Source organism: Lepus europaeus, unplaced genomic scaffold (genome assembly GCF_033115175.1).
Source record: "Lepus europaeus isolate LE1 unplaced genomic scaffold, mLepTim1.pri SCAFFOLD_3_1, whole genome shotgun sequence".
NCBI lineage: Eukaryota > Metazoa > Chordata > Mammalia > Lagomorpha > Leporidae > Lepus > Lepus europaeus.
This window is the reverse complement of record NW_026909276.1, coordinates 3,313,390-3,341,359: the sequence shown is the minus strand read 5'-3', so window position 1 is coordinate 3,341,359 and position 27,970 is coordinate 3,313,390. Positions and strand designations below refer to the sequence as shown.

Here is a 27,970-nt window from a genome sequence, read left to right as displayed (position 1 = left end):
CCCACTGCCCTCTTGCCGCCCACCATGGCCCTGCTGCACTCTGCCCGCATCCTCTCCGGGGTCGCCTCCGCCTTCCACCCAGGCCTCGCCGCCGCAGCCTCTGCCAGAACCAGCTCCTGGTGGGCCCATGTGGAGATGGGACCCCAAGATCCTATCCTGGGAGTTACAGAAGCCTACAAGAGAGACACAAACAGCAAAAAGATGAATCTGGGAGTTGGCGCCTACCGGGATGATAATGGGAAGCCTTACGTACTCCCTAGCGTCTGGAAGGCAGAGGCTCAGATCGCTGCAAAAGGTCTCGACAAGGAATACCTGCCCATCGCGGGACTGGCTGAGTTCTGTAGGGCGTCGGCAGAACTAGCCCTGCGCGAGAACAGCGAAGTGGTGAAAAGCGGCCGGTTTGTCACCGTGCAGACCATCTCTGGAACGGGGGCCCTAAGGATCGGAGCCAGTTTTCTGCAAAGGTTTTTCAAGTTCAGCCGAGATGTCTTTCTGCCCAAACCAACCTGGGGAAATCACACACCCATCTTCAGGGATGCTGGCATGCAGCTACAAAGCTATCGGTACTATGACCCTAAGACTTGCGGTTTTGACTTCACAGGCGCCCTGGAGGACATCGCAAAAATTCCAGAGCAAAGTGTTCTTCTGTTGCATGCCTGTGCCCACAATCCCACAGGAGTGGATCCTCGGCCTGAGCAGTGGAAGGAAATAGCAACAGTGGTGAAGAAAAGGAATCTGTTCGCCTTCTTTGACATGGCCTACCAAGGCTTTGCCAGTGGTGACGGTGACAAGGACGCCTGGGCTGTGCGCCACTTCATTGAACAGGGCATTAATGTGTGTCTCTGCCAGTCATATGCCAAGAACATGGGCTTATATGGTGAATGTGTTGGAGCCTTCACTGTGATCTGCAAAGATGCAGATGAAGCCAAAAGGGTGGAGTCGCAGTTGAAGATCTTGATCCGTCCGATGTATTCCAACCCTCCTATCAATGGGGCCCGGATTGCCTCCACGATTCTGACTTCCCCAGATTTGAGAAAGCAATGGTTACAGGAAGTGAAAGGCATGGCAGACCGCATCATTGGCATGCGGACCCAGCTGGTCTCCAACCTCAAGAAGGAAGGCTCCACCCACAACTGGCAGCACATCACCGATCAGATTGGCATGTTTTGTTTCACAGGACTAAAGCCTGAACAGGTGGAGCGGCTGACCAAGGAGTTCTCCATCTACATGACAAAGGACGGTCGCATCTCTGTGGCTGGCGTCACTTCTGGCAATGTGGGCTACCTGGCCCATGCTATTCACCAGGTCACCAAGTAATTTCTCTAGTGCCAGGAAACAGAGACAACCTTTCCGTCTTCAGGCTCTGCTGAAGAAGGGAGGGTGGATGGTGGTACATGGATCATTCCAACCACAGAGCATAGCACTCACCGATTAATTGTGTTTCTCAGAAAAGAACATGTAGTGAAATAGGGCAGAGTCATCCGTGGCTGCTGTCTGGAACTTTGTGGCTCTAAACCAAACTTTTCCCTCCATCTTTTTACCTCCAGCATTTCCAAAAGAGTTTACTTGCGGGGGAAAGTCATCACACCAAAAAGACCTGTCCGTCATGCCATTGCAGCGTTTCAGAAGCTTTAACTGAAGCATCTGACAGTGCTAGGGGCTCCTCTGCAGATCCAGCATCAGAATGGCACATGTTAGAGACTCCGAGAATAGACCTAGCTTTGTCGTTAACAGTCAGACGGCCTCAAGATTGTCCTCCCGTGGGAGCCAACCATCAACAGGCCATACTGCAAAAATGGTGTTTTGTGAAAACCAATGAGTCTGTTGCCACTGCAGCAAGAAAAATAAAATGTGTATCTTGCTTTTTAAGAAAAGATACTCTTTTCCCTTATCACTGCTATTCTTTTCTTTAAGCACAAAGACCTATAACTAGTCTAGATTTTCATCCCATTCTACTGACTGACTGACCATCAATCCCATCCTATAGGGATTTATTTAAGAATGAAGAACATTTTATGCTCATGCGTAGCCTCACTTTTCTCCGCAAAGAATGATGGAGAGTTGGGTAACTGCACTTGATTTCTGCATCCTCGTCAATGATTGTTAAATCGCCTCCTGTCGGGATGCTGCCTCTGCGAATTGGACCTCCTGCCTTCATTTGTTGTGGCTGCACCGGCACTCACATCACGAGTCAGGCAGTGCATGGTAGTACCAGGAAAGAGATGTTCGGGCCTTTGTGTGCTGCCAGATGGACATGGGCCTCACGCTTCAGAAAGATAACCACCATCTGCTCTTATCATGTAGACATACTGCAGCCTGGTTTCTCTGTTACAATAAAATTACTGTAGATCCAAAAAAAAAAGAATGCTATAGCTATTTGGGGTCTCTTGTTTTTCCATATGAATTTTAGGATTTTTTTTTTTTTACATCTGAGAATGAAAATTACAAAACACTAAAAAAAGGAAATATAAGAAGACATTAAAAAATTGAAAAATCTTCCATATTCATGGATTGGAAGAGTCAACTTCAGCCGGCACTGTGGCTCAACAGGCTAATCCTCCGCCTAGCGGCACTGGCACACTGGGTTCTAGTTCAGGTCAGGGCACCGGATTATGTCCCAGTTGCCCCTCTTCCAGGCCAGCTCTCTGCTATGGCCCAGGAATACAGTGGAGGGTGGCCCAAGTGCTTGGGCCCTGCACCCCATGGGAGAGCAGTATAAGCACCTGGCTCCTGCCTTCGGATCAGCATGGTGGACCGGCCACAGTGCGCTGGCCACAGTGGCCGTTGAAGGGTGAACCAATGACAAAGGACGACCTTTCTCTCTGTCTTTCACTGTCCACTCTGCCTATGAAAAATAAAAAAAAAAGGAAGAGTCAATTTCATCAAAATGCCCATACTACCAAAAGCAATTTATAGATTCAATGTGATCCCAATCACAATTTTTTGCATATCTAGAAGAAATGATGCTGAAACTCATTTGGAAACACAAGGGACCCTGCATAATTAAACCAATCCTATACAAGAGAAATAAAGCTGGATGCATCACAATATCAAATTTCAAGACATAGTACAAGGCAATTATAGTCAAAACAGCCTGGTACTCATGCAAAAAAATGGTAGACCAATCAAACAGAATATAAACTCCAGAAATCAATCCATGCATCTGCAACCAACTTATCTTTGGCAAAGGTGTAACTTTTGTTTACATTCCTTTGTTTTCCTTATTTTCTGCTTTTAATGTAGATATAATGTACTATTTTTAAAAAAAAATCCCTTACATGTGATTATCTCATTATTATTTATATTATGAAGTATTTGACTTCATTCACACTAATGAAAGTATAATTTATATTCCAATTAGTATACCTCTTTGTATACTTTGTTTTTCTTTGAATTTACACTCATCAATTGTGTAAATTGTTAGTAGCTTAATGAAAGTCCATCCTAGGACTAAAACTATCAGTATGCAGCTCGAATTTTATGTTAGAACATCATAAACAAAGGCAAATTTTGTGAATTTTTGCCACTTTTATGTATACAGTTCATTGGAAGCACTTTTGGCCAATATTATCATTCTCTGTTTCCAGGTAATATACCTTTAACTTTCTCTGGTTTATGAGAATGTACTTAAATCTTTGATTATTAGTATTTTCCTAAGTGTCACTGTAGATGTCAGTATCTTACATTTCAGCATTTTTTTGATAAATGGTTGATTTTTTCTTTGATTTCTCAAGTTTAATGCACATTTAATATATGTTGTATATGTTTGTCATTCTCTTATTGCTCCTATATTATTCCTGTCACTTCCAGTAATAAGGATATAGGTTATATATTAACATGCACATATTTTTTAATTTTTATCTTTTATTTCTATGATACATACACATCAGGATGTAGTGTGTATCAATCCTAGTACAGAGAACTGTAGCCTTTCCTGGTTAACTTTTTCATTGTGACTTTGTCAGTTTGATGAAAATTCTTTATGTTTACTTTTCAGTGTTCCTTGATTTAAATTCCTTGAATTTAAAAATTTTCTGACAGTAAAATAATTTTCTGGGTTATTGTTCACCAAGTTTTTTTATGTCTACTGATCACTCTACTTATTATCCTAATTCTAACTATAATGATCAAAATGCAATTTATGTCATACAATTTGCATTTTATTTATTGTCTTAATTCACTAATATGACCTCTATATATGATCAATATCCAATTATAAGCCAATCTAACTGCTATTAAACTTAGTCCTTCATTTTTTATCAAAAGAGTCCTTTTATATAAAGAATACAGACTTCATGAATTTCATAAGTACAGTTTTAAGAATATAGTGATTCTGGCCGGTGCTGTGGCTTAACAGGCTAATCCTCCACCTTGTGGCACCAGCACACCGGGTTTTAGTCCCGGTTGGGGTGCCGGATTCTATCCCGGTTGCCCCTCTTCCAGAGCTCTCTGCTGTGGCCTGGGAAGGCAATGAAGGATGGCCCAGGTCCTTGGGCCCTGCACCCGCATGGGAGACCAGGAGAAGTACCTGGCTCCTGGCTTTGGATCAGCACAATGCGCTGGCCACAGCAGCCATTGAAGGGTGAACCAACGGCAAAAAGGAAGACCTTTATCTCTGTCTCTCTCACTATCCACTCTGCCTGTCAAAAAAAAAAAAAAAAAAAGAATATAGTGATTCTTCCCATGGAGCATGACCTCTCACTCACCTTCCCACTCTCTTCTTCCCTCTCTTATTCCACATCATCTTTTATGCTAAATTTTATTTTCAGTTAACTTTGTACACCAAAGATTAGTTTATAGTAAGTGAAGAGTCCAACAAACAAAAAAAAAAAAAAAAAGGAAGACAAGAGCTATTCAAAATCATTGCTTTTCCCAGGTTAATTTCCTTTTCTTGTTTTTTGAGAAACTTTTTAAAAAATATTTATTTATTTGAGGGCTGGCACTGTGGCACAGTAGGTTAATCCTCCATCTGTGGTGCCAGCATCCCTAATGGGCTCCAGTTCAAATTTGGCTGCTCCTCTTCCAATCCAGCTCTTTGTTATGGCCTGGGAAAGCATAGAAGATGGCCCAAGTCCTTGGGCCCTTGCAACCACGTGGGAGACCCGGAGGAACCTCCTGGCTCCTGGCTTCAAATTGGCACAGCTCCAGCTGTTGCAGTCATTTTGGAAGTGAACCATCAGATGGAAGACCTTTCTCTCTGTCTCTCTTCCTCACTGGAGTGACAGTTTAACACTTTAACCCTTAAAATCTATTTTAAAAGATTTTATTTATTTATTTATTTATTTGAAAGTCAGAATAACATAGAGAGAGGAGAGGCAGAGAGAGAGAGAGAGAGAGTGAGAGAGAGAGAGAGAGGTCTTCCATCCGATGGTTCACTCTCCAATTGGCTCCAATGTTCAGAGCTGTGCCAATCCAATGCCAGAAGCCAGGAGCTTCTTTTGGGTCTCCCACTTGGTCACAGGGGCCCAAAGACTTGGGCCATCTTTTATTGCTTTCCCAGGCCAAAGCAGAGAGCTGGATCAGAAGTGGAGTGGCTGGGACTTGAACCAGCACCCGTATGGGATGCTGGTGCTTCAGGCCAGGGCATTAACCTGCTGCGTCACAGTGCTGGGCCCAATAAACTTTATTTACTTTAAAGAAGCACCCAAGAATGATACATCTTTTGCAAGCACTTAAACATAATTTTAGCTTATGAGACATAAGGATATCCTGCACTTAATCCATTAAAAGAAAGTAAGTCTTTGGGAATAAGTTTTATCATTAATTAAAGAAGCACCTAAGAAAGCAAGCAATGAAGTTGGACACTTTGATGTAACTGAAACTTATGAGACATAAGAATATCCTCCTCTTAATATGCTTAATATACTTAATATACTTTTTTTAAATTTTTTTTGACAGGCAGAGTGGATAGTGAGAGAGAGAGAGACAGAGAGAAAGGTCTTCCTTTTTGCCATTGGTTCACCCTTCAATGGCCGCTGCGGCCGGCACATCTCGCTGATCTGAAGCCAGGAGCCAGGTGCTTCTCCTGGTCTCCTATGCAGGTGCAGGGCCCAAGGACTTGGGCCATCCTCCACTGCACTCCCAGGCCACAGCAGAGAGCTGGCCTGGAAGAGGGGCAACCGGGATAGAATCCGGCACCCCAACCGGGACCAGAACCCGGTGTGCCGGTGCCACAAGGTGGAGGATTAGCCTGTTAAGCCACAGCGCCAGCCGTTTAATATACTTTGAAAACAAGTTTTACTGCTAACTCTCCTGACACAACTCTTTGAGGGCAGAGGTCTTGCATGCGAAGTTAGTGCACAGTGACTACTGTTGTTATTTTAACAATTAACACTCTTATGTATGGCATCAGTGATCACTGAAGGCTCTTGACATGAGCTGCCTAGGCTATGGAAGCCTTTTGAATATACAAGTTCTGTAAGAATTTAGAAAAGACAATAAGCAAATAGAAGTTTTCCTCAAAGAAACCTTTTATTTAAGGAATACAAATTTCATAAGTATAACTTTATTAATATATTCTCTCTACTGTACCCACCCTCTCACCCACACTCTGATCCCTGCTCCTCCTCCTTCTACCATTTCCAGTCCCATTCTGCATCAAGATTCATTTTCAATTAGCTTTATACAAAGAAGATAAACTCTAAAATAAGAAAAGATTTCAATGGTTTGCACATACACACACACACACAACTGAGAATAAGTTTTACAGTACAATTCATTAAGGACAGAGGTTCTGCAGGGGAAGATAGTGGGCAGTGTCTCTTGTTTTTAAATTAACAATTAACACTCCTATGTATGATGTCAGTGATCACCCAAGGCTCTTAACATGAGCCACCTAGGCTATGGAAGCCTTTTGAATCCACAAGCTCCATCAGTATTTAGATGAGGTGGTAAGCAAAGTGGAATTTCTCTTCTCCCTTCAGAAGAAAGTACATCCTTCTTTGATGACCACTTCTTTCCCCTGGAGTCTCACACTTAAAGGTCCTTCATATAGGAAATTTTTTGCCACTGTGTCTTGGCTTTCCTTGCCTGTAATGCTCTCATGGGCTTTTCAGCCAGCATCGAATGCCTTAGGTGCTGGCTCTGAGGTCAGAGTGCTTCTTAAGGTGATTGTCATCCTATGAGTCTGCTATATGGGCTGCTTCCCATGTTGCAGCACTCACTCCTTTTTAATTCTAGTATTATTTCCAAACAGTGAATCCTATTTAAATGATCATTTTAACACTTAATCATATCCATAATATCACTTTAACACTTAAAATGCTATTTTTACTCCCAACTTAAGAGGATTTGGAGTCCCATGGCAAGTTTTTAAAGTGTACCCTTAGGGGGCAGTGCTGTGGCGCAGCAGGTTAAAACCCTGGTCTGCAGCACTAGCATCCCATTTGGGTGCCAGTTTGAGTTACAGTTGCTCTACTTTCAACCCAGCTCTCTCCTGTGGTCTGGGAAAACAGTAGAAGATAGTCCAAGTCCTTGGACCCCTGCACCCACACAGGAGGCCCAAAAGAAGCTCCTAACTCCTGACTTTGGATCAACATAGCTTTGGCTGTTACAGCCATCTGGGGAGTGAATCAGCAGATGGAAGATTCTCTCTCTCTCTCTCTCTCTCTCTCTCCTTCCCTCCCTCCCTCCCTCCCACCCTCTCTCTCTCTAACTCTGCTTCTCTGTCACTCTGCCTTTCAAATAAATAAATTTCTAAAAATCAATAAATAAAATAAACTCTATCCTTAGATGTAAGTCCATAGGAATATATTCAGAATTATACAGCTTTATAGTTCCAAACATCATACTTATAATTTTAGGAACATGGCATTTCTTCCCACTGTGCCCACCTTCTCATCCACACTCCCACCCCTCTTTCTCCTCCCTTTCTCATCCCCAATCTTATTTTTTATTATGATCTATTTTCAATTAACTTTATGCATATATAATCAACCCTGTCTTAAATAAAGAGTGCAACAAATAGTAAGAAAAAAATTCCTCAACAGTCATGACAGGAGCTGCTCAGTTATTTCTTCTCAAAATGTCAATTTCAATTCTACAGATTGCCTTTTAGGTTCTCTACTACTTATCAAGGGTCAGGGAGAATGTATTGCATTTGTCATTTTGAACTGGCTTATTTCACGAAGTATATTTTCCAGTTTCATCTATTTTGTTGCAAATGACCAGATTTCTTTTCTTTTTTTTACTACTGTGTAATATTCTATGGTATACATATCCCATAATTTCTTTATACAGTATTCAGTTGACAGAACTTGGATTGATTCCATGTTTTAGCTATTGTGAATTAAACTGCAATAAATATGGGGATACAGATAACTTACATATGCTGTTTTCATTTTCCTTGAGTAAATTCTCAGGAGTGGGATGGCTGGGTCATATGGTGGGTCTATATTCAGATTTCTGAGCTATTGCCATGCTGTCTTGCACAGTGACTTTACCAGTTTACATTTCTACCAACAGTGAATTAGGGTACATTTCCCCCCCTACCCTCACCTGCATTTGTCTGTTGATTTCTGTATGAAAGCCATTCTAATGGTTTGAGGTAAAACCTTATTGTAGTTTTGTTTTGCATTTCCCTGACAGCTAGTGATCCTGAGCATTTTTTCAGGTGTCTGTTGACCATTTGGATTTCCTCTTTTGAAAAACACCTGTTTAAGTCATTTGCCCATTTCTTAATTGGGTTGTTTTGTTGTTATTGAGTTTCTTGATCTCTTTATATATTCTGATAATTAATCCTTTATCAGTTTTAAAGTTTGCAAATATTGGGGCCAGTGCTGTGTTCAGCAGGTAAAGCCACTGCCTGCCGTGCCAGCATCCCATATGGATGCTGGTTCGAGACCTGGCTGCTCCACTTCTGATCCAGCTCTCTGCTATGGCCTGGGAAAGCAGTAGAAGATGTCCCAACTCCCTGGGTCCCTGCACCCACATGAGAGAACTGGAAGAAACTCCTGGCTCCTGGCTTTGGATTAGTGCAGCTCCAGCCATTGCAGCCAATTGGAGAGTGAACCATCAGATGGAAGACCTCTCTCTCTCTCTCTCCCTCTCTGATTCTCCTTCTCTCTCTGTTTAACTCTGACTTTCAAATAAATAAATAAATCTTTAAAAAAAAGTTTGCAAATATTTTCTTTCATTCTGTCCATTGCCTTTTTACTTTGCTGAAGTTTCTTTTGCAGTTCAGAAGCTTCTCAATTTGATGTGTTCCCATATGTCAATTTTGGCTTTCATTGCCTGTGCCTCTGGAATCTTTTCCAGGGACTCTTTTCCTATGCCAATGTCTTGCAGAGGTTCCCCAATGTTCTCTAATAATTTTATGATATCAGTTCATAGATTTATGTCTTTAATCCATTTTGAGTGGATTTTTGTGTAAGGTAGTAGTCTTGCTTCCTATTAATGCATGTGATGATCTAGTTTTTTCAGATCCATTTGTTGAAGAGACTCCTTGTTCCAGGGATTGATTTTTTTTTAAAGTTTAGTTATTTATTTAAAAGTCAGAGTTACACAGAGAGAGGAGAGGCAGGGAGAGAGAGAGAGAGAGAGAGAGAGAGAGAGAGAGAGAGAGAGGTCTTCCACCCACTGGTTCACTCCCCAAATGGCTGAAATGGCTGGAGCTGCAGTGATCTGAAGCCAGGAGCCAGGTGCTTCTTCTGGGTTTCCCAAGTGGGTGCAGAGGCTCAAGGAATTGGGCCATCCTCTACTGCCTTCCCAGGCCATAGCAGAGAGCTGGATCAGAAGAAGAGCAGCCAGGTCTCAAACCAGCACCCATATGGGATGCTAGCACTTCAGGCCCGGGCATTAACCTGCTGTTCATGGTATTTTGTTTGGTATCACATAGAGTCTGTAATTTGCTTTCAGAAGAATGGATATTTTGATGATATTTTGGGTAATATTTTGCTAAGGATTTTTGCATCTATGTTCATCAGAGATTTTTTCTATATTTATCTATAGTTGGGAGAGTATTACTGATACAATCTCTATTTTGGTTATTGGCGTGTTTACATTTTCTATAAGTTCATGACTTTATTTTTGGTAGATTGTATCTTTTTAGGAATCTATCCATTTCTTCTAGGTTTTCTAGTTGTTGGCATACAGCTCTTCACAATAATTTCTGATGATTCTTATTTCTATGGTATCTATTATTACATTTCCTTTTTCATCTCTGATTTTATTGATTTGACTTTTCCTTTTTTTTATTGGTCAGTTGCACCAATGGTGTATCAATTTTATATATATTTTTTTAAAAAACTAGCTTTCCATTTCATGGATTTTTGTAATTTTTGTATCAGTTTTGTTTATTTCTTCTCTAATTTTAATTATTTCTTCCTACTTTTGTGATTGATTTGCTGTTGATATTCTATATCCTTGAGTTGCACTGATACTCATTTATTTAGTACCTTTCCAGTTTTTTCATGTAGACATTGATTGCTATGAACTTCCTTCTTAACACACTTTTGCTATATCTCATAGGTTTCAATATAATATATTGCCATCTTCATATGTTTCTAGAAATTTTTTTATTTCTCTTTTGATTTCTTTTATGACCCAGTGTTCATTCTGGAGCATGCTGTTCAGTCCCTATGTTTAATTATGTTCTAGAGATACTTTAGTTGTTGGTTTCTAGCTTCATTCCACTGTGGTTTGAGAAGGTGCATGGAATGATTTCAATTATTCTGAATTTGCTGAGACATGCTTTGGACCTATCTTATGGTCTATCTTAGAGAATGTTGCATGTAGTGATGAGAAGAATGTGTATTCTGCCACTGTGGGGTGAAAGATTATGTAGATATCCTTTAGGTCCATTGCATCTACAGTATCAATTAACTCTGTTCCCTTGCTGGTTATCTGGCTGATCTGCCCATTGATGAAAGTGGGGTATTGAAGTCCATATCTCCCTTAGGTCTACTAACATTTTTTAAGTAGCTAGCTGCCCTGTAATTGGGTACATATACACTTATTATAGTCACATCTTCCTATTGGATTGATCCATTAATCATTACATAATGCCCTTCTTTGTCTCTTTTATCAGTGGTTATGTTAAAGTCTATTTTGTCTTATGTTAGAATTGCAACACCAGCTCATTTTTGGTTTCTGTTAGCATGGATTGTCTTTTTCATCCTTTCACTTTCCATTAGCATGTATCTTTGTTGATGAACTGTGTTTCTTACAAGTAACAAATAGATGGGTCTTGATTTTCAATCCATTCAGCCAGTCTGTATCTTTTAACTGGAGAATTGAGGCCATTTACATTCCAGGTGAGCATTGATAAGTAATGACCTGACCCTCCATTTTTCCATAAATATTCATATCATTTACTTTGGATTTATTTTGTATTTCTATTGGGGTTTTCTGCCTTCTCATTCTTTCATAATAATGGCTATCTTTCTGTGTTTCTGTGTATGGCACATCCTTAAGCATCTTCTGTAAGGCTAGACAAGTTTTGATGAATTCTTTCAATTTCTGTTTGTTATGGGAGGTCTTTATTTCACCTTTATTCATAAATGCAAGATTTGTGGGATACAGTATTCTGGGTTGACAGTTTTTTTTTTTTTTTCTTTTAAGACTTGGACTATATCTCAGTATTCCTTTCTTGCCTGTAGGGTTCCTAATGAGAAGTCAGCTGTGAGTCTAATTAGTGATACGCTGAAAGTGATTTGTCACTTTTCCCTTGCCAAGTTTAGAATTTTTTCATTATGTTTTGATGTAGAAAGTTTGACCACAATGTGTATTGGTGAATATCTTTTCCAGTCATGTATGTTAGGAGTTCTATATTTTTCCTCTACTTGAACATCTCTGTCTTTCTTCAAATTGGGGAAATTTTCTGTAAATATTTCATTTCACTGGTTTTCAATTCCATTTTCTCTTTGCTCTCCTTCAGGAACTCCTAAGACTTGTATGTTGGGTCATTTGATAGTATCCCATAGATTTCCAACACTGCTTGCTTGCTTTCCTTCTTTCTTTCTTTCTTTCTTTCTTTTTGACAGAGTTAGACAGTGAGAGAGAGAAAGGTCTTCCTTCCATTGGTTCACCCCCCAAATGGCCACTACAGCTGGTGCTGCACCGATCTGAATCCAGGAGCCAGGTGCTTCCTCCTGGTCTCCCATGTGGGTGCAGGGCCCAAGCACTTGGGCCATCTTCCATTGCCCTCCTGGGCCACAGCAGAGAACTGGACTGGAAGAGGAGCAACCAGGACTAGAAGCTGGGGTGCTGGCACCGCAGGCAGAGGATTAGCATAGTGAGCAGTGGCGCTGGCCTCCAACACTGCTTTCAGGTTTCTTCTTCTTTTTTTTTTTTTTTTTTTTTGTCTGTAAGATTTTCAAATATTCATCTTCTAATTCAGATATTCTTTCTTCTGCCTCTTCAAGTCTGCTGTAAAGATTTTCCACGGCAGTTTTTATGTGATCCATTTTCTTTCATTTCTAAAATTTTATTTTGATTTCTCTTTATATTCTCAGTTTCCTGGGAGTTTTCATTCATGTCTTGTATTGTTTTCTTTAGTTCGTAGATTTGCTTCTGATTTTTTTGAGTAATTCTATGATTAATTTTTTAAATTACTTTTCTAGCATTTCCTCAATCTTTTCATCTTATTATACTAATATTTAAATGTTGTGTTCCTCTGGGGGTCATGGTGACTTCCTTATTCTTGTTTCTTAAATTTCAGCTCTTATTTTCTGGCATTTGTGGAGTTGATTTTTAATTTTTTCTTGTGTTGGTTTTTATCTTTGGGGTTATGCTTCTGTGGTTTCATGGAATGTCTGCCTTTTCAGTGACTACCAGGAGGCATGTGGTGGGTGTGGCCCAGAGGCTTGGGTTAATGATCTAGGGTGGGGCTAGTTTCAGGGGTAACACCAACATTGGGCATGGTAAAACTCCAAAGCCAGCTATGCCCTACACCTTTTTGTGCAGCTACAAAGGCTCCAATGTCTTAGCATATAGGGCTCCCACAGATGCCAAGACTATAGGGTGCTGTTGGTGCAGGTTCTCCTCTGTCTCTCATAGTTGCCCAGCCACCTTCTTGCCAAGCTCTGAGGCAGTGAGGGCTGTGGGCCATTCCCTCCATTGGTAGCTCTGGATCACATGTGCACACTAGGGTCCCTGGTCTAAAGCCTGCCTGATGCTGCTGGCAGCTCTGTGTCCAGGTGTCCCATCTCAGTGAACTGTTATGTGCATGCCTGCAGTCTTCTGAGTTGTAGCACTGGTTTAAAAGTATGCCTACTCCCTCTATTGGTAGGGTCATGAGTTTTGTATTGGAGAGATTGGTTTGAATCAGCTGTCCCCTCTACTTCCACTAGGACCTCAGGTGACTGCCAGCAACTGCTAGTTCCCGAGGCTGCAGTCTGGACCCACTGCATGCTCTCTCTGGCTCTATGTCCATGGATTGGTGTAGATAAATCTGCCCTCGCTGTCTCAATAGTGCTGCCGGCTCAGGCTGTCTGTGGCTTCTATTCTCCTAGTGTGCATTAACACTCATCATGCAATTTCAAGCTATTTCCCCTCCTGCTGTGGGGCTTCCCAGGTGGTTTTCTCTTCTCTTCTCTGCCAAGCATGTACCTCCTATCCTATTCTCTGCAGTTTTTCTTCTTAGCCCTGCATAGCAGGCTGCTCTCTAGCCCTCAATTTTTTTCTCTCAAACTTAGTTCTTAGGTGACTTTTTCCTTGTGACACCAATGTGGTGAAAATTATTGAATTTTCTTTGCATCTATTTCATGCCCCCAAATTCCCAAAGCCATCTTGATGCAATCTTTCTCAGTTCCCAAAGGATATGTTGTTTTATCTTTTTTGGAATTCTAGGGGACTATAAATTAAACTTTCACTTTCAATTCTCAAAACTATAGATACAAATATATTTCCCTCAGGATTTTCTGTAATTGCCAAAATCTTTCCTTTTTGCCATTCATTTTTCCCTTATTTTCCATTTGAAAGATAATTAAATGGACTATTTTTCAATAAAGGCTAATATGCATGCTTATTTTTTTAAAAAAAAAATATTTATTTGAAAGGCAGCATTACAGAGAGGCAGAGAGAGAGAGAGAAAGAGAAAGTCCTCCATCCACTGGCTAACTCCCCAAATGGCCACAATAGCTGGAGCTGAGCCAATCTGAAGCTTGGAGCCAGGAGCTTCCTCCAGGTCCCCCACATAGATAGGTACTACCTTCTCTCTTTCTTAGAAGAGAACTGTATTAGAAGTGAAGCAGCCAGAACCCATATGGGATGTTAGCACTGAAGGTGGCAGCTTTACCTACTATGTGACAGCACTGGCCCCTACATGTTTCTTTTATTAACATTTCTATTAACAGTTCTAGTCACAGTTATGAAAATATATTATACCCTAATAAGAGAAAGATTTTAATCTTTAATTTGTATTTGATTTTATGAATATTGCCCAATTACAGCATCAGATCATAGTATGTACCGGTGCTAGCACTGTGAACATGCAGCTTTCTTTTCATGTTGGCTTTTCTATTGTGTTGTCAATTCATGTAAAATTCTGTAAGTAACCTAAGAAATTTTTATCTTCAAAACTTCTCAAATCCATCTGGAGTCAGGGTATTCTTACTCTTTCAAAGATTTTTTTTTTACTCTTTATATATTTTTATGGGACAGCACTTTTCATTGACGTTGAAATTTTCAATAATATAGTTCTAGATGCTGGTGTTCCTTTAAAATCAATATGAAAAGGATTAATCCCTTCTGAATTTTAGTTTCTGAGAAATTTTATAGGATTTTTATACATAGCATTAATAATTATTCACTGTGTTTGCTCAGACTTTTTTGGCTATCATTGTTTTTTCAAAAATATGTATCCACTCAAAGTTATCACATCATTGTTGTCATAGCATTTAATTTCCTGTTTTCTTTTGCCTTTGGATTTAATGCTATCATCTATAAAATATTTCACTTTCTTAGTGTATCCTGGTCCTAGCACCATGAATATGTAAATGTATTCATTGGCTTTTTAATTGCAAGATTATCAGCTTCCTGAAATTCTTCTAAGTTGCCTTGGAATCTTTTGTATATCCAGTATCTCTGAATGGTCTAATACCAATGTACAGCTTCATGGTATCAGAATCACATAATTGGTGTTCCTGAGGCCTCCAGAGGCTGGCCTCAGCCTCTAGGTGGGACTTGGGGCCCATTTGGAGCACCGGGCTGGCTCTTGCATGCCCTGGGGCAGGCGAGAGGCAGACCAAGCCCAGTGCGGCCAGGCCTGCTGTCCTGACCATGGGCCTCTCTCAGGCTGCAGATAAAAAAAAAAAAAAAAATCACATAATTTTGCCATTTGGGAGTTTTTAGAGAACTCCAAATTTATCACTTCCGCTGACATTTTTGATAGTATCATTCTACATGAGGAGATCTTTCCATAGATATTCTTCTATAAGGTGACATTTTTGTCCCTTGATTTAAGATTCTGTAATATGCAATCATGTTTAAAATGTAATTTTAAAGGACTATTTTCACAAAATCCCCTTGTATTTACTCGGTAATCACTCCTTCCAAACTACTCTTCCCTAATCCCAATTTATAAGGTGATATAACATCACTTGTTATTTATTTTTCTATGATTTTATTATGGTCACCAGAGTATATAATAAGTGCCTAGTGTAAGTAAGTGTTTAGGTTGTTGTTTACTATGTTAATTGAGAGGTTATCAACTCAATGGAAATTTCTAAGCTTTCCTGTCCATTTTCAATTGCAGTTTTTCAGTACTGTCCATGTTCAATATATTCTTTCACCCATTCAAGTTTCTTTTCTTTCACTGAATCTGGATTGTGATGAGATTCAATTTAACATTGGTTTTGACATATTCAACAATGTCATTCTGGACAAAGTTACCTTAGTTTTATAGCTATCTATTGAATTAAATAGTGATTTTCCTTGATTGCAAATGCCAAAGCTTTATAATATTCTTAAATAAAATTTTAGGGGCCGGCTCTGTGGTGCAGTGGGTTAATGTCCTGGCCTGAAGCACTGGCATCCCATATGAGTGCTGGTTCGAGTCCCGGCTGCTCCTCTTCTGATCCAGCTCTCTGCTTTGGCCTGGAATAGCAGAAGATGGCCCAAGTTCTTGGGCCCCTGTACCCACATGGGAGACCTGGAAGAAGCTTCTGGCTCCTGGCTTTGGATTGGCACAACTCCAGCCATTGCAGCCATCTGGGGAGTGAACCATCGGATGGAAGACCTCTCACTCTCTCTGCCTCTCCTTCTCTCTGTGTAACTCAGACTTTCAAGGAAAATAAATAAATCTTTAAAAAAAATAAAAATAGGCCGGCGCCGTGGCTTAACAGTCTAATCCTCTGCCTTGCAGCGCCGGCACACCGGGTTCTAGTCCCGGTCAGGGCACCGATTCTGTCCCGGTTGCTCCTCTTCCAGGCCAACTCTCTGCTATGGCCCGGGAAGGCAGTGGAGGATGGCCCAAGTCCTTGGGCCCTGCACCCGCATGGGAGACCAGGAGAAGCACCTGGCTCCTGGCTTTAGATCAGCACGATGTGCCGGCCGCAGTGGCCATTGGAGGTTGAACCAACGGCATAAAGGAAGACCTTTCTCTCTGTCTCTCTCTCTCACTATCCACTCTGCCTGTCAAAAAAATAAATAAATAAAATAAAAATAAAAATAAATAAAATAAATAAAAAATAAAATAAAATAAAAATTTAATTGTGTTTCTTTTTAAAATTTTATTTATTTATTTATTTGAAAGAGCCAAAGAGAGAGAGAATATTCCATCCACTAACTTACTAGCTCACTCCCCAAATGGCCACAATAGTCAGAACTAGACCAGGCCAAAACCAAAAAACAAAATCATCTTCTGGGTCGCCCACAAGAGTGCAGGAGCCCAAGCATTTAGGCTGTCTTCCACTTCTTTCCCAGGTGCATTAGTAGGGAGCTTGACCAGAAGTGGAGCCTTTGGGACTTACTCTACTATATCTCTTACCACATTACTCAATGCTACTGACAATGATCACATTATATGTTATCTATGAGAATGTGAGTCTTTTTTACCTTTGTCTTGTACTAATTACTATTGCTTTCCTATACCATCAGTATCACAGCTTGTGCCAACCCTAACACTACGAATATGTGGCCATTGTGGTTTTTTTTTCCCCCTGGGAAATAATGAACTCACTGAAAATTCTTTGTGTTGTCCTGGCATCTTTTACGAAGAGTTGATCAGACATTTCTAGGTCTGCTGTAGTGATTCATTCAATGAAACTCATATGTTTATTACAGTCTAAAGTTTTTTATGAAACTCTAACTTGATCATTGACTTTGAAAATGTCAAGGATGTATACCTGGACACTTATATACCATATTTAAGAATCCTTTGTTGAGAGCATGATCTTTTCTGAGTTTTTAAATTTTTTAATATTATGTTTATATATCATTTTAATCAATAATTCATATTAAATTATTATGTTATGTCTACTTATTGCTACTATTGTTACTACTTCTAATTCAGGGCATTCAAAATATGCTATAATACTATTTTATTTTTGTTTCAAAATATTGCTATCACATGTATATTATCAATATTCTAATGTCTACCAATGCTAAAATAATGAACCTGTGACCATCTTGCATGGGCTTTTCATTGTGACCTCACCAACTTGAGGATTTTTCTCCACATTCTCCTGACAATGTTCATGTTCACATTTTCTTTTTATTATTTAAAAATCTAAGGGAGAAAGAAAAAGAGAGAGAAGGATGGAGGGAGTGAGGAAAGCGAGAGGAAGAGAGAGAGATCTTTCATTTAATGATTCACTACACAAATGACTGCACCATCCAGAAGTAGTGAAATCGAATAAGCCTCCCACATAAGCAGTGATAGGAAGTTAAGTATTTTAGCTATCATTTGTTCCCTCTTAGGCACACCAAAAGTGAGCTGGATCCAAAAGAGTGTAGATGGGACTCAAATGCTCAGTTTGATATGGGATGCAGGCATTGCAAACAGTGGTATGTCCCAATGCATTGGGAAAGCAACATAGACATATTTTCTTGGACCAATGAAACTTCTCCCTTTCAGGATCGTAGCTCTCTGCTATGGCCTGGGAAAGCAGTAGAAGATGGCCCAAATTCTTGAGCCCCTGCATCCACAAGGGAGACACAGAAGAAGCTCCTGGCTCTTGGCTTCAGATTGGCACAGCTCCAACCATTATGGCCAATTGGGGAGTGAACCATCAGATGAAAGACCTCTCTCTCTGCCTCCCCTCTTTCTGTGTTACTCTTACTTTTGAATAAATAAATCTTTTTTAAAAAAGTTATTTGGCATATAACCTTTGCTATAAAAATCACATCCGAGCAAAGTTTCAGCTCTGGATGCAACAGACTGTCACTGGCTAAGCAGTAACTACAGTGTACTGACCTCATCCAGATGGCAGCAGAACCCACCAGCACAGCCCCTTCTCTGTGATGACATCACTCCACATGCCCACTGCTCTCCTGCATGCTGCTCTTGAGCTCTAGCCTTTTAGTTTGCAACCAACCAACCACAGTTGGCTCTAATTACACCCACATCATGCTGCAAATTTCACACATTTGAGAAAGGACTTACTGTTACAGACCCCCTGGTGTGTGGGGTAGGGGATGGCTGAGCACACCCTGGCACCTGCTCCTAAGAAGTGACACAAAGGACCCCAGATCTCAGAGCTTGCCCTTTGAGTGTTTACAGCATCTCTTGGTTTGTTTTGAAGAGGTCAATTATTTCTGAGTTTTCAGTCCAGCAACCTGACAGCTACCAAGAAATTAATCCTCCCATTCCTTAATCAGGCATTTGAAACTTATTAGCACTGTGTGTATTTCTACATCTTTGAATAATGACTACTGCCCTGAAGGGAACAGTGAGAGACACCAGACAGGTTTTCCTCTGGTAGGGTAAATCACACTTAGTAATATATGATTCAAATTAGATCATTTTTTATTTTGATTTAAAGGTCCTACCATGGCCGGCACTGTGGCTCACTTGGTTAATCCTCTGCCCGCAGTGCTTGCATCCCATATGGGTGCCAGTTCTAGTCCCGGTTGCTCCTCTTCTAGTCCAGCTCTCTGCTGTGGCCTGGGAAGGCAGTGGAGGATGGCCCAAGTGCTTGGGCCCTACACCCGCATGGGAGACTAGGAGGAAGCACCTGCCTCCTGGCTTCACATTGGCATAGTTCTGGCCATAGCATCCATTTGGGGGGTGAACCAATGGAGAGGAAGACTTTTCTTTCTGCCTCTCTCTCACACTTTCTACCTCTGTCAAATCAATTTAAAAAAATATTCTACCAATTTCTGCTTACTACATTGTACTTCAGAACTCTTTCACAGTAAATATGACTAGTATGCATTTCCATATTTTGAAAGAGAGTATAAAAACATCTCACAGCTTTTAGTAAGACTTTCCATTTCTCTTTTGCAGCAAAGAGACAAAATCAGTTCAACACACCACTATGAGAGGGGGAAAAAAAAAAAACCTCAACAAATAAAAACAATATTCAAGCCACAGCATTTAGTATATCTACATCCAGCTCAACATCACCATTTATAATATATCAATAGTTTTTATCACATTTTCTCTGTTGGGAACCTTTCTTAATATGTTATTTACAACTGTACAAGCAAAGCACACTCCCAAAGTACACATATTTAATACAGTATCAACTATTTGCATTTACAGGACTTTTCAACAATCTGAAAAAAGATCAACTGTTTAAGCTCTTTAAGGTATATTACAAAAACTACTGCTAGTTCTTGTACTATGGTATGCTTATTCAGTAAAACTAGTGACAAAATATCCACACAGTAACTGAGTAACTGATCCACTCATGCCAACCCAAGGCCAGTCTCCTTGAACTCTAAGCTGCCTTATACAAAAGTTAAGGCAAAGTCATTTTCAAGTTTAAATACAATTCAAGCCTTTAAATATTGGATGGAAATAATTTTAAAAAGAAGTCTTATTAAATAACATTTCATGTAATAAACTGGTTACATGTAGCAGGAAATATTTAATGTCTGCTGCTTAGAATACTTAAAGAAAAAATTTAGGCATTTTAAAACAAAATAATTTATATTTAAATTTATTATAAACTTGTTAACTTTAGTGCATCCTTGTTCTTCAGAAGTGCAAAACTTCTAGAAGTGAATCAATGAGACCCTCATCTTGGAGGTAAAAAGAGCAACAATTTTTGTCCTCCACCAGCCAAAGAGGGGAATAAAACCACAAACACCACTCTCTCACCATTACATACTTTAAATCCATGTGCTGATGCGAGATTCAGGAAGACCTCCCCATGGAGTTAAGATGAGGACTCTTCCTAGAGAGTACCTTGGGGTGGGGGAACATGGACAGAAATGTGCATGGAGCAGGTGCAGTAGGCCAAGAGCCAGAGCAGCCAGCTCACAGGGATGAAAACCACTCCATGGTACAACATCCTGGCAACGTGTCAGTGGCCAACAAAGTATACTTTCATTTAGGTTCTATTCACGTGTTTTGAATTGATTTTAGTTAATAGCCACTTGTAATTGAGGGGAGAAGCTGGGTACTTGCTGGCAGGATGTCAAAACTCAAAGCTTCCAGGTTTCTCTAGGGTGCGCTCTGCAGGTTCTTTCTGCCCACTGGATCCAAAATGGCCTATATGTACATTTATATGTATTTTTAAATGCTAGACTGACTTGTTAACAATTTAGGTGAAAGCACAGCTCCCATGCCAGTGTGTCAGACCTGACACTGCCAACCCCCTTCCACCTCAAGGCCAAGGCCGCCATCTGCTGGAGCATCTGAGATACGCACTTGTAGATCAGTATTATTTAAAAAATAAAGTAGCATAGTTCCCTTAATTTAGAAAAAATCACTATATATAGCTTGCATTCAGAACCACACAGAGGCTTAATAGAAAACACCAATCTGTTGGGATAAATGCATTTTCTATCCTGAAAAAAAATCAGACTTACACATCACCTCCAGTTAAGCACCAACCAAAAATAGGCTTAATTAAATCCTGAAAACTATATTTTTTTCCAAGAGGGGGAGAATCTGACTCACAGAAGAAAAAATAACTTGCAAGCATTCCATGGGGTTCAGACACTGCAAGTGCCTAAGCAGCGACTCATTCTCATACTGAGTGGGAAGAGTGTTTCGCTTGTGGCTTATACAGCTCTATGCAACCGCTTCTAGACATAGGATTTTCACTGAGGAGACTTGGGGGCAGTGTTCTGTCATCTGTGAAGACACTTTCCAACAGCTGGGGGTGAGGGCCAGTGCCCAGGCTGCTTCTCCTGGTCTTTGGGGACTCTGGGAGTGGACTTGAGGGCGGGGGCTCCCTCTATTTCTCCACAGGCACAGAGAGCTTCTTCTCCTCCTTCCTACAACTGCGGGGGTTTGACTTTTGTTATTTTTGGGGTTGCAGTGGGGGAAGAAGGTGCTCTTTACTCGTTCTCTGACAAATCTCCACGTAACTGGGCTTTCACAGTTCTGTGGCAGCTCCATTCACCTGCACTGATTTACACGCAGTTGTAGTAAGGACAGAGAGAGTCTGTCCACAATGTGGGTTTCCCTCTGCTTTTCTACACCTTGGGATCCTCAGGCAAATGGGCTGGGGGATATCATTCATATGTTGCTGATACAGCACAAGAAGCCAGCAGTGAGGGCTCTCTGGGGACCACTACAGGAATAGCGTTCCTACTTGCATCTGCATGGAGGCTCCTTTCCTTTGATAACCCTATTAAGCTAGATGGCCTGTTTTCAAACAAGTCCTGTCATCAAATTGCCTGCAGCTCTAGGCAATGGGGGGAAGTTGGACAGCCCTAATTCAAAGTTTGTGATGGAGGCTTTGGTCATGTTGGAGACTGAGTCTGGCTGCTTGTAAACTTCTCCTCCCTTTTCTTCCTATAGCCCAAGGAATTTTTCCTGCTTCTGGGAGGATACTGTCTGAGTGAAGTCAGAGGAGAGGCTGCAGGCTTGAAGGTTGGAGACGTAAACTCATGTATAAATCCAGTATTTGGAAATAGAATTACCAAGGGTGGATAAAAATAGTTATGCATGGTTGACAATGGGGGGCAGTCAGACTGTGCAGAAGAAACTGTTGTTGGGGACTGTATAGTGGAGGTAAATAAATGATGTATAACACTGCTATGTATAAAGGTTCATGTTGAGAGATTTATTTTTTTTAACTTTTATTTAATGAATATAAATTTCCAATGTACAGCTTATGGATTACAATTGCTCCCCCACCCATAACTTCCCTCCCACCTGCAACCCTCCCCTTTCCCGCTCCCTCTCCCCTTCCATTCACATCAAAATTCATTTTCAATTCTCTTTATATACAGAAGATCAGTTTAGTATATATTAAGTAAAGATTTCAACAGTTTGCCCCCACATAGCAATACAAAGGGAAAAAATACTGTTGGAGTACTAGTTATAGCATTAAATAACAGTGTTATTAATAACAGTGTACAGCACATTAAAGACAGAGATCCTACATGATATTTTTTTAAAAATTGATTAATTTTGTACGCAATTTCCAATTTAACACCAGGTTTTTTTTTTTATTTTCAATTATCTTTATATACAGAAGATCGATTCTGCATATGCTAAGCAAAGATTTCATCAGTTTGCACCCACACAGACACACAAACTGCAAAAATACTGTTTCAGTACTAGTTATAGCTTCACTTCACATTGGACAACACATTAAGGACAGATCCCACATGAGATGTAAGTACACAGTGATTCCTGTTGTTGATTTAAAAATTTGACACTCTTGTTTATGGCATCAGTAATCTCCCAATGCTCTAGTCATGAGTTGCCAGGGCTATGGAAGCCGTTAGGGTTTGCCGACTTTGATTTTATTATGATAGGGTCATAGTCAAAGTGGAAGTTCTCTCCTCCCTTCAGAGAAAGGTACTTCCTTCTTTGATGGCCCCGTTCTTTCCACTGGGATCTCACTCTCAGAGATCTTTCATTTATGTCTTCTTTTTTTTTTTTCCATGGTGTCTTGGCTTTCCATGCCTAAAATACTCTCATGGGCTCTTGAGCCAGATCTGAATGCCTTAAGGGCTGATTCTGAGGCCAGAGTGCTATTTAGGACATCTGCCATTCTAAGAGTCTGCTGTGTATCCCGCTTCCCATGTTGGATCATTTTTTCCCTTTATGATTCTATCGGTTAGTATTAGCAGACACTAGTCTTGTTTGTGTGATATCTTTGAATCTTAGACCTATCAGAGTGATCAGTTGTGAATTGAAGTTGATCACTTGGACTAGTGAGATGGCATTGGTACTTGCCACCATGTTGGGATTGTATTGGAATCCCCTGGCACGTTTCTAACTCCACCATTTGGGGCAAGTCCGATTAAGCATGTCCCAAATTTTACATCTCCTCCCTCTCTTTTTCCCACTCTTATATTTAACAGGGATCACTTTTCAGTTAAATTTTAAACTCCTAAGAATAATTGTGTGTTAATTACAGAGTTCAACCACTAGTACTAGAACAACAACAACACCAAAATACTAAAAAGGATAAAGTATTACATTGTACATCTAGAGTCAGGACAAGAGCTGATCAGGTCACTGTTTCTCATAGTGTCCATTTCACTTCAACAGGTTTTCCCTTTGGTGCTCAGTTAGTTGTCGCCGATCAGGAAAAACAAATATTTGTCTCTTTGGGACTGGCTTAATTCACTCAGCATGATGTTTTCCAGATTCCTCCATCTTGTTGCAAATGACCGGGTTTCATTGTTTTTGACTGCTGTATAGTATTCTATAGAGTACATGTCCCATAATTTCTTTATCCAGTCTACTGTTGATGGGCATTTGGGTTGGTTCCAGGTCTTAGCTATTGTGAATTGAGCTGCAATAAACATTAATGTGCAGACCGCTTTTTTGTTTGCCAAATTAATTTCCTTTGGGTAAATTCCAAGGAGTGGGATGGCTGGGTTGAATGGTAGGGTTATGTTCAGGTTTCTGAGGAATCTCCAGACTGACTTCCATAGTGGCTTAACCAGTTTGCATTCGACCAACAGTGGCTTAGTGTCCCTTTTTCCCCACATCCTCTCCAGCATCTGTTGTGGGTAGATTTCTGAATGTGAGCCATTCTCACCGGGGTGAGATGGAACCTCATTGTGGTTTTGATTTGCATTTCTCTGATTGCTAGTGATCTTGAACATTTTTTCATGTGTCTGTTGGCCATTTGGATTTCCTCTTTTGAAAAATGTCTATTGAGGTCCTTGGCCCATCTCTCAAGTGGGTTGTTTGTTTTGTTGTTGTGGAGTTTCTTGATTTCTTTGTAGATTCTGGTTATCAACCCTTTATCTGTAGCATAGTTTGCAAATATTTTTTCCCATTCTGTCAGTTGCCTATTCCCTTTGCTGACTGTTTCTTTTGCAGTACAGAAACTTCTCAATTTGATGCAATCCCAAATGTTAATTTTGGCTTTGACTGCCTGTGCTCCTGGGGTCTTTTCCAAGAAGTCTTTGCCTGTACCTATATCTTGCAGGGTTTCTCCAATGCTCTCTAATAATTTGATGGTTTTGGGTCATAGATTTAAGTCTTATATCCATGTTGAGTGAATTTTTGTGTAAGGTGAAAGGCAGGGGTCTTGCTTCAAGCTTCTGCACATGGAAATCCAATTTTCCCAGCACCATTTGTTGAATAGACTGTCCTTATTCCAGGGATTAGATTTGGATCTTTGATCAAATATAAGTTGGCTGTAGATGTTTGGATTGATTTCTGGTGTTTCTATTCTGTTCCATTGGTCTATCCATCTGTTTCTGTACCAGTACCATGCTGTTTTGATAACAACTGCCCCGTAGTATGTCCTGAAATCTGGTATTGTGATGCCTCCGGCTTTGTTTTTGTTGTACAAGATTGCTTTGGCTATTCGAGGTCTCCTGTGTCTCCATATGAATTTCAGCATCATTTTTTCCAGATCTGAGAAGAATGTCTTCGGGATCTTGGTTGGTATTGCATAGAATGTATAAATTGCTTTTGGGAGAATAGACATTGTCGAGAGATTTAAATCCATTCTTTGGCAAAAACAGGTTTATAGCTATTGCCTTTCTTTTAGCTGCACCTTAATTGGTTTTCCTTGAAAAGTTTTGACTTTTCGTAGGTATTTGTAAGCTTGTTGTGCATCAGCTTCTGTTTCAAATGTAAAAAATCAATTATCATTATAGGCAAATTCACAGTTTATAAATTTCAGTAAATTATTTCCTTTAAATAGTGCTTCTACTTCTTCCCCAGGGGTAGATTCAGATATTTCTCACAATATTACTATGCAACGATTTTGATTTGGCCTCACTTTTTCTCCCTTCTCATCCACCTGGACTAAAGGTAAAGATCTTAGCATTTCAACAATCAAATCCACACTAGTACTGAGTTTCTTGTTATGGTCAAGAGTAGCTACCATTGTAATTAGAGCATACTGCTCACTGTCCATCTGTGATGTAAGATACGTGGCACTAGCAACAGTCTCCCTAGATAAACAGAATTCTAATTTTTTAAGTACTTCTCCAGGATCTTCCTGGCTTTCTGGTTGAGATTCATTTCCTTCTGTTTCACTATTTTCAGGTAGAGATTTGTATTCTGCGTGATCCATAGCCAAAGCGTTCGTGTCTGTTTTGACACAAGTAAATCTGGTAATGCTGCATTCTCACGACTTTTGTCACCATCACCATTGACATCCAATCCCTGTGGGCTGCAGTCTGCACCATGGCCGGCTGTCTCCTCCCATGCAGCACTCAAACTGACAGCTGCATTACTTGCTTCCAAATGTAACATGAGTCCCCCACACTTTTGCCTTAGGGTTTAGCTCTGAAACCTTAGTTGATGGTACCTGACTCAAAGCTGGGATGGAATTTGTTTGAGAAGTGGTTTGAGATATAGGACCATTCATCAGATGAGAGCTGCCCTTGCCCTCTTGGTCTCGCTGTGCCTGCAGTTCAGCCACAACTTTAGCATCCTGACCAGAATTCATGGGTTCCACTGGGAAAAATTTAATGTAAACTTCCAAATGCTGCCAGTGCCGCCTGACCGGCCTCTGGCGGGCTCCTTGCCAGCCCCAGTGCCTGACGACCATGCAACACATGGGGAGAGCTGAGGAGGGAGACTGTAGGAAGAGGCAGCACTGCGGGCCAGCCCCATGCAGGAAGGAAGGGCAGGCATGGGCCAGGTGCAGCGGCGGAAGCGGATTCTTCTCCTTTGGGGATGAAAAGCCTCAACCTCGAGAATCCGGATCCCCAACACTCCTTCCCTTCACATGAGAACACACCTAAATAAATCCTTAAAAGGTTGTATGTGTGGGGCCAGCACTGTGGCATAGCAGGTTAACACCCTGGCCTGAAGTGCCGGTATCCAATATGGGCATGGGTTCTAGTCCTGGTTGCTCCTTTTCTGATCCAGCTCTCTGCGATGGCCTGGGAAAGCAGTAGAGGATGGCCCAAGTCCTTGGGCCCCTGTACCCATGTGGGAGACCTGGAGGAAGCTCCTGGCTCCTGGCTTCAGATCAGCTCAGCTCTGGCCCAGCTCTGGCTGTTGGGGTCATTTGGGGAGTGAACAATCGGATGGAAGACCTCTCTCTCTCTCTCTGCCTCTCCTCTCTCTGCTTTGTAACTCTGATTTTCAAACAAATGAATAAATCTTTAAAAAACAAGAGGGTTGTATGTGAACCAATCTGGCAGAAATTCACTAAGTACCAAGTTGATAGCATCCATCATAGAGTGAATGGGAGACTGAGCAGAGCCCAGCATCGGACCAGGGTGTTTCTGATGAGAACACAGGGCCCACATCTTCTCAGAAAGGAACACTGGAGGGGCCCAGCTTGAGTCATCTCTGCTCTTGATATCTATTGAGGGCTTACATATTAGGGAAGTGTCAAGGAGAATTCCAGAAAAAGAACATTGAATCCCAGTGGGAGAAAAGATATTTTGACACAGTTGGAAAAAGATGTGATAGTTATGTGGGTTGGGCTATAATGTTGAACTAATGTTGCTTTCCTAAATTGGGGTTCATATGCTTTTTTTTTCTTTTTTTATTTATTTTATTTTATTATTATTATTATTATTATTATTATTATTATTATTATTTTGACAGGCAGAGTGGACAGTGAGAGAGAGACAGAGAGAAAGGTCTTCCTTTTGCCATTGGTTCACCCTCCAATGGCCGCTGCTGCTGGTGCACTGCGGCCGGCTCACCACGCTGATCCAATGGCAGGAGCCAGGTGCTTCTCCTGGTCTTCCATGGGGTGCAGGGCCCAAGGACTTGGGCCATCCTCCACTGCACTCCCTGGCCACAGCAGAGAGCTGGCCTGGAAGAGGGGCAACCAGGACAGAATCCGGTGCCCCAACCAGGACTAGAACCTGGTGTGCCAGTGCTGCTACATGGAGGATTAGCCTATTGAGCCGCGGCACCAGCCCAAAGTTAACTACTCTTAAAATGACCAAATTGTAAGATGACAATATCCACATCATGTTAGTAAAGCAGGGACAGCATCAAATACTATGAAGGATAAACCTTACCCAATTCCTATAAGGCCAAAGTTGTAAAACTTGTCCCCTTCTAAGAATCTACATGCCTGTGTTTAGACTGCACAAAAAAATAGAATAATATTCACAATGCATATCTTGTGAATATATTTGTGATAATTTGTAAACAGCTTGATCTTTCTATTTTAAAGGTTTTGAAAACCCTGTTGCTCTTTAAAAATATTTTATTTTTGTACTTGAAAAGTAGACATAGGGGTATATCTCAAATCTGTTGGTTCACTCCCCAACTTTATGCCACAACTGGGGCAGGACCAAGCCTAAACCAGCAACCTGAAACACAATCTGGGTCTCTACAAAGGTGGCATGAACTCAACTCCTTTAAGCCTCATCACTGTCTCTCAGAATGCACACCAACATGAAGCTGGGACCAGAAGCAGAGCTGGGACTTTTCCCAGGCTCTCTGACATGAGATGCAGGGATCCTGAGAAGTGGTCACACCACTATGTCAAATGGCCACTCCTTAATT

The 27,970-nt window shown here is 40.9% G+C and overlaps 1 protein-coding gene and 1 pseudogene across 1 annotated transcript; one reads left to right on the top strand and one right to left on the bottom strand.

Moving 5' to 3' along the window:
- LOC133755119 (aspartate aminotransferase, mitochondrial-like) lies at nucleotides 1–1,703 on the top strand. The gene has a single exon (XM_062185395.1). The coding sequence runs from the start codon at nucleotides 25–27 to the stop codon at nucleotides 1,315–1,317; it is 1,293 nt and encodes a 430-aa protein (XP_062041379.1). The 5' UTR covers nucleotides 1–24; the 3' UTR covers nucleotides 1,318–1,703.
- Nucleotides 1,704–15,698: 13,995 nt separating this feature from the next.
- On the bottom strand, nucleotides 15,699–25,937 carry LOC133755093 (la-related protein 4B-like; annotated as a pseudogene).
- Nucleotides 25,938–27,970: the final 2,033 nt, after the last annotated feature.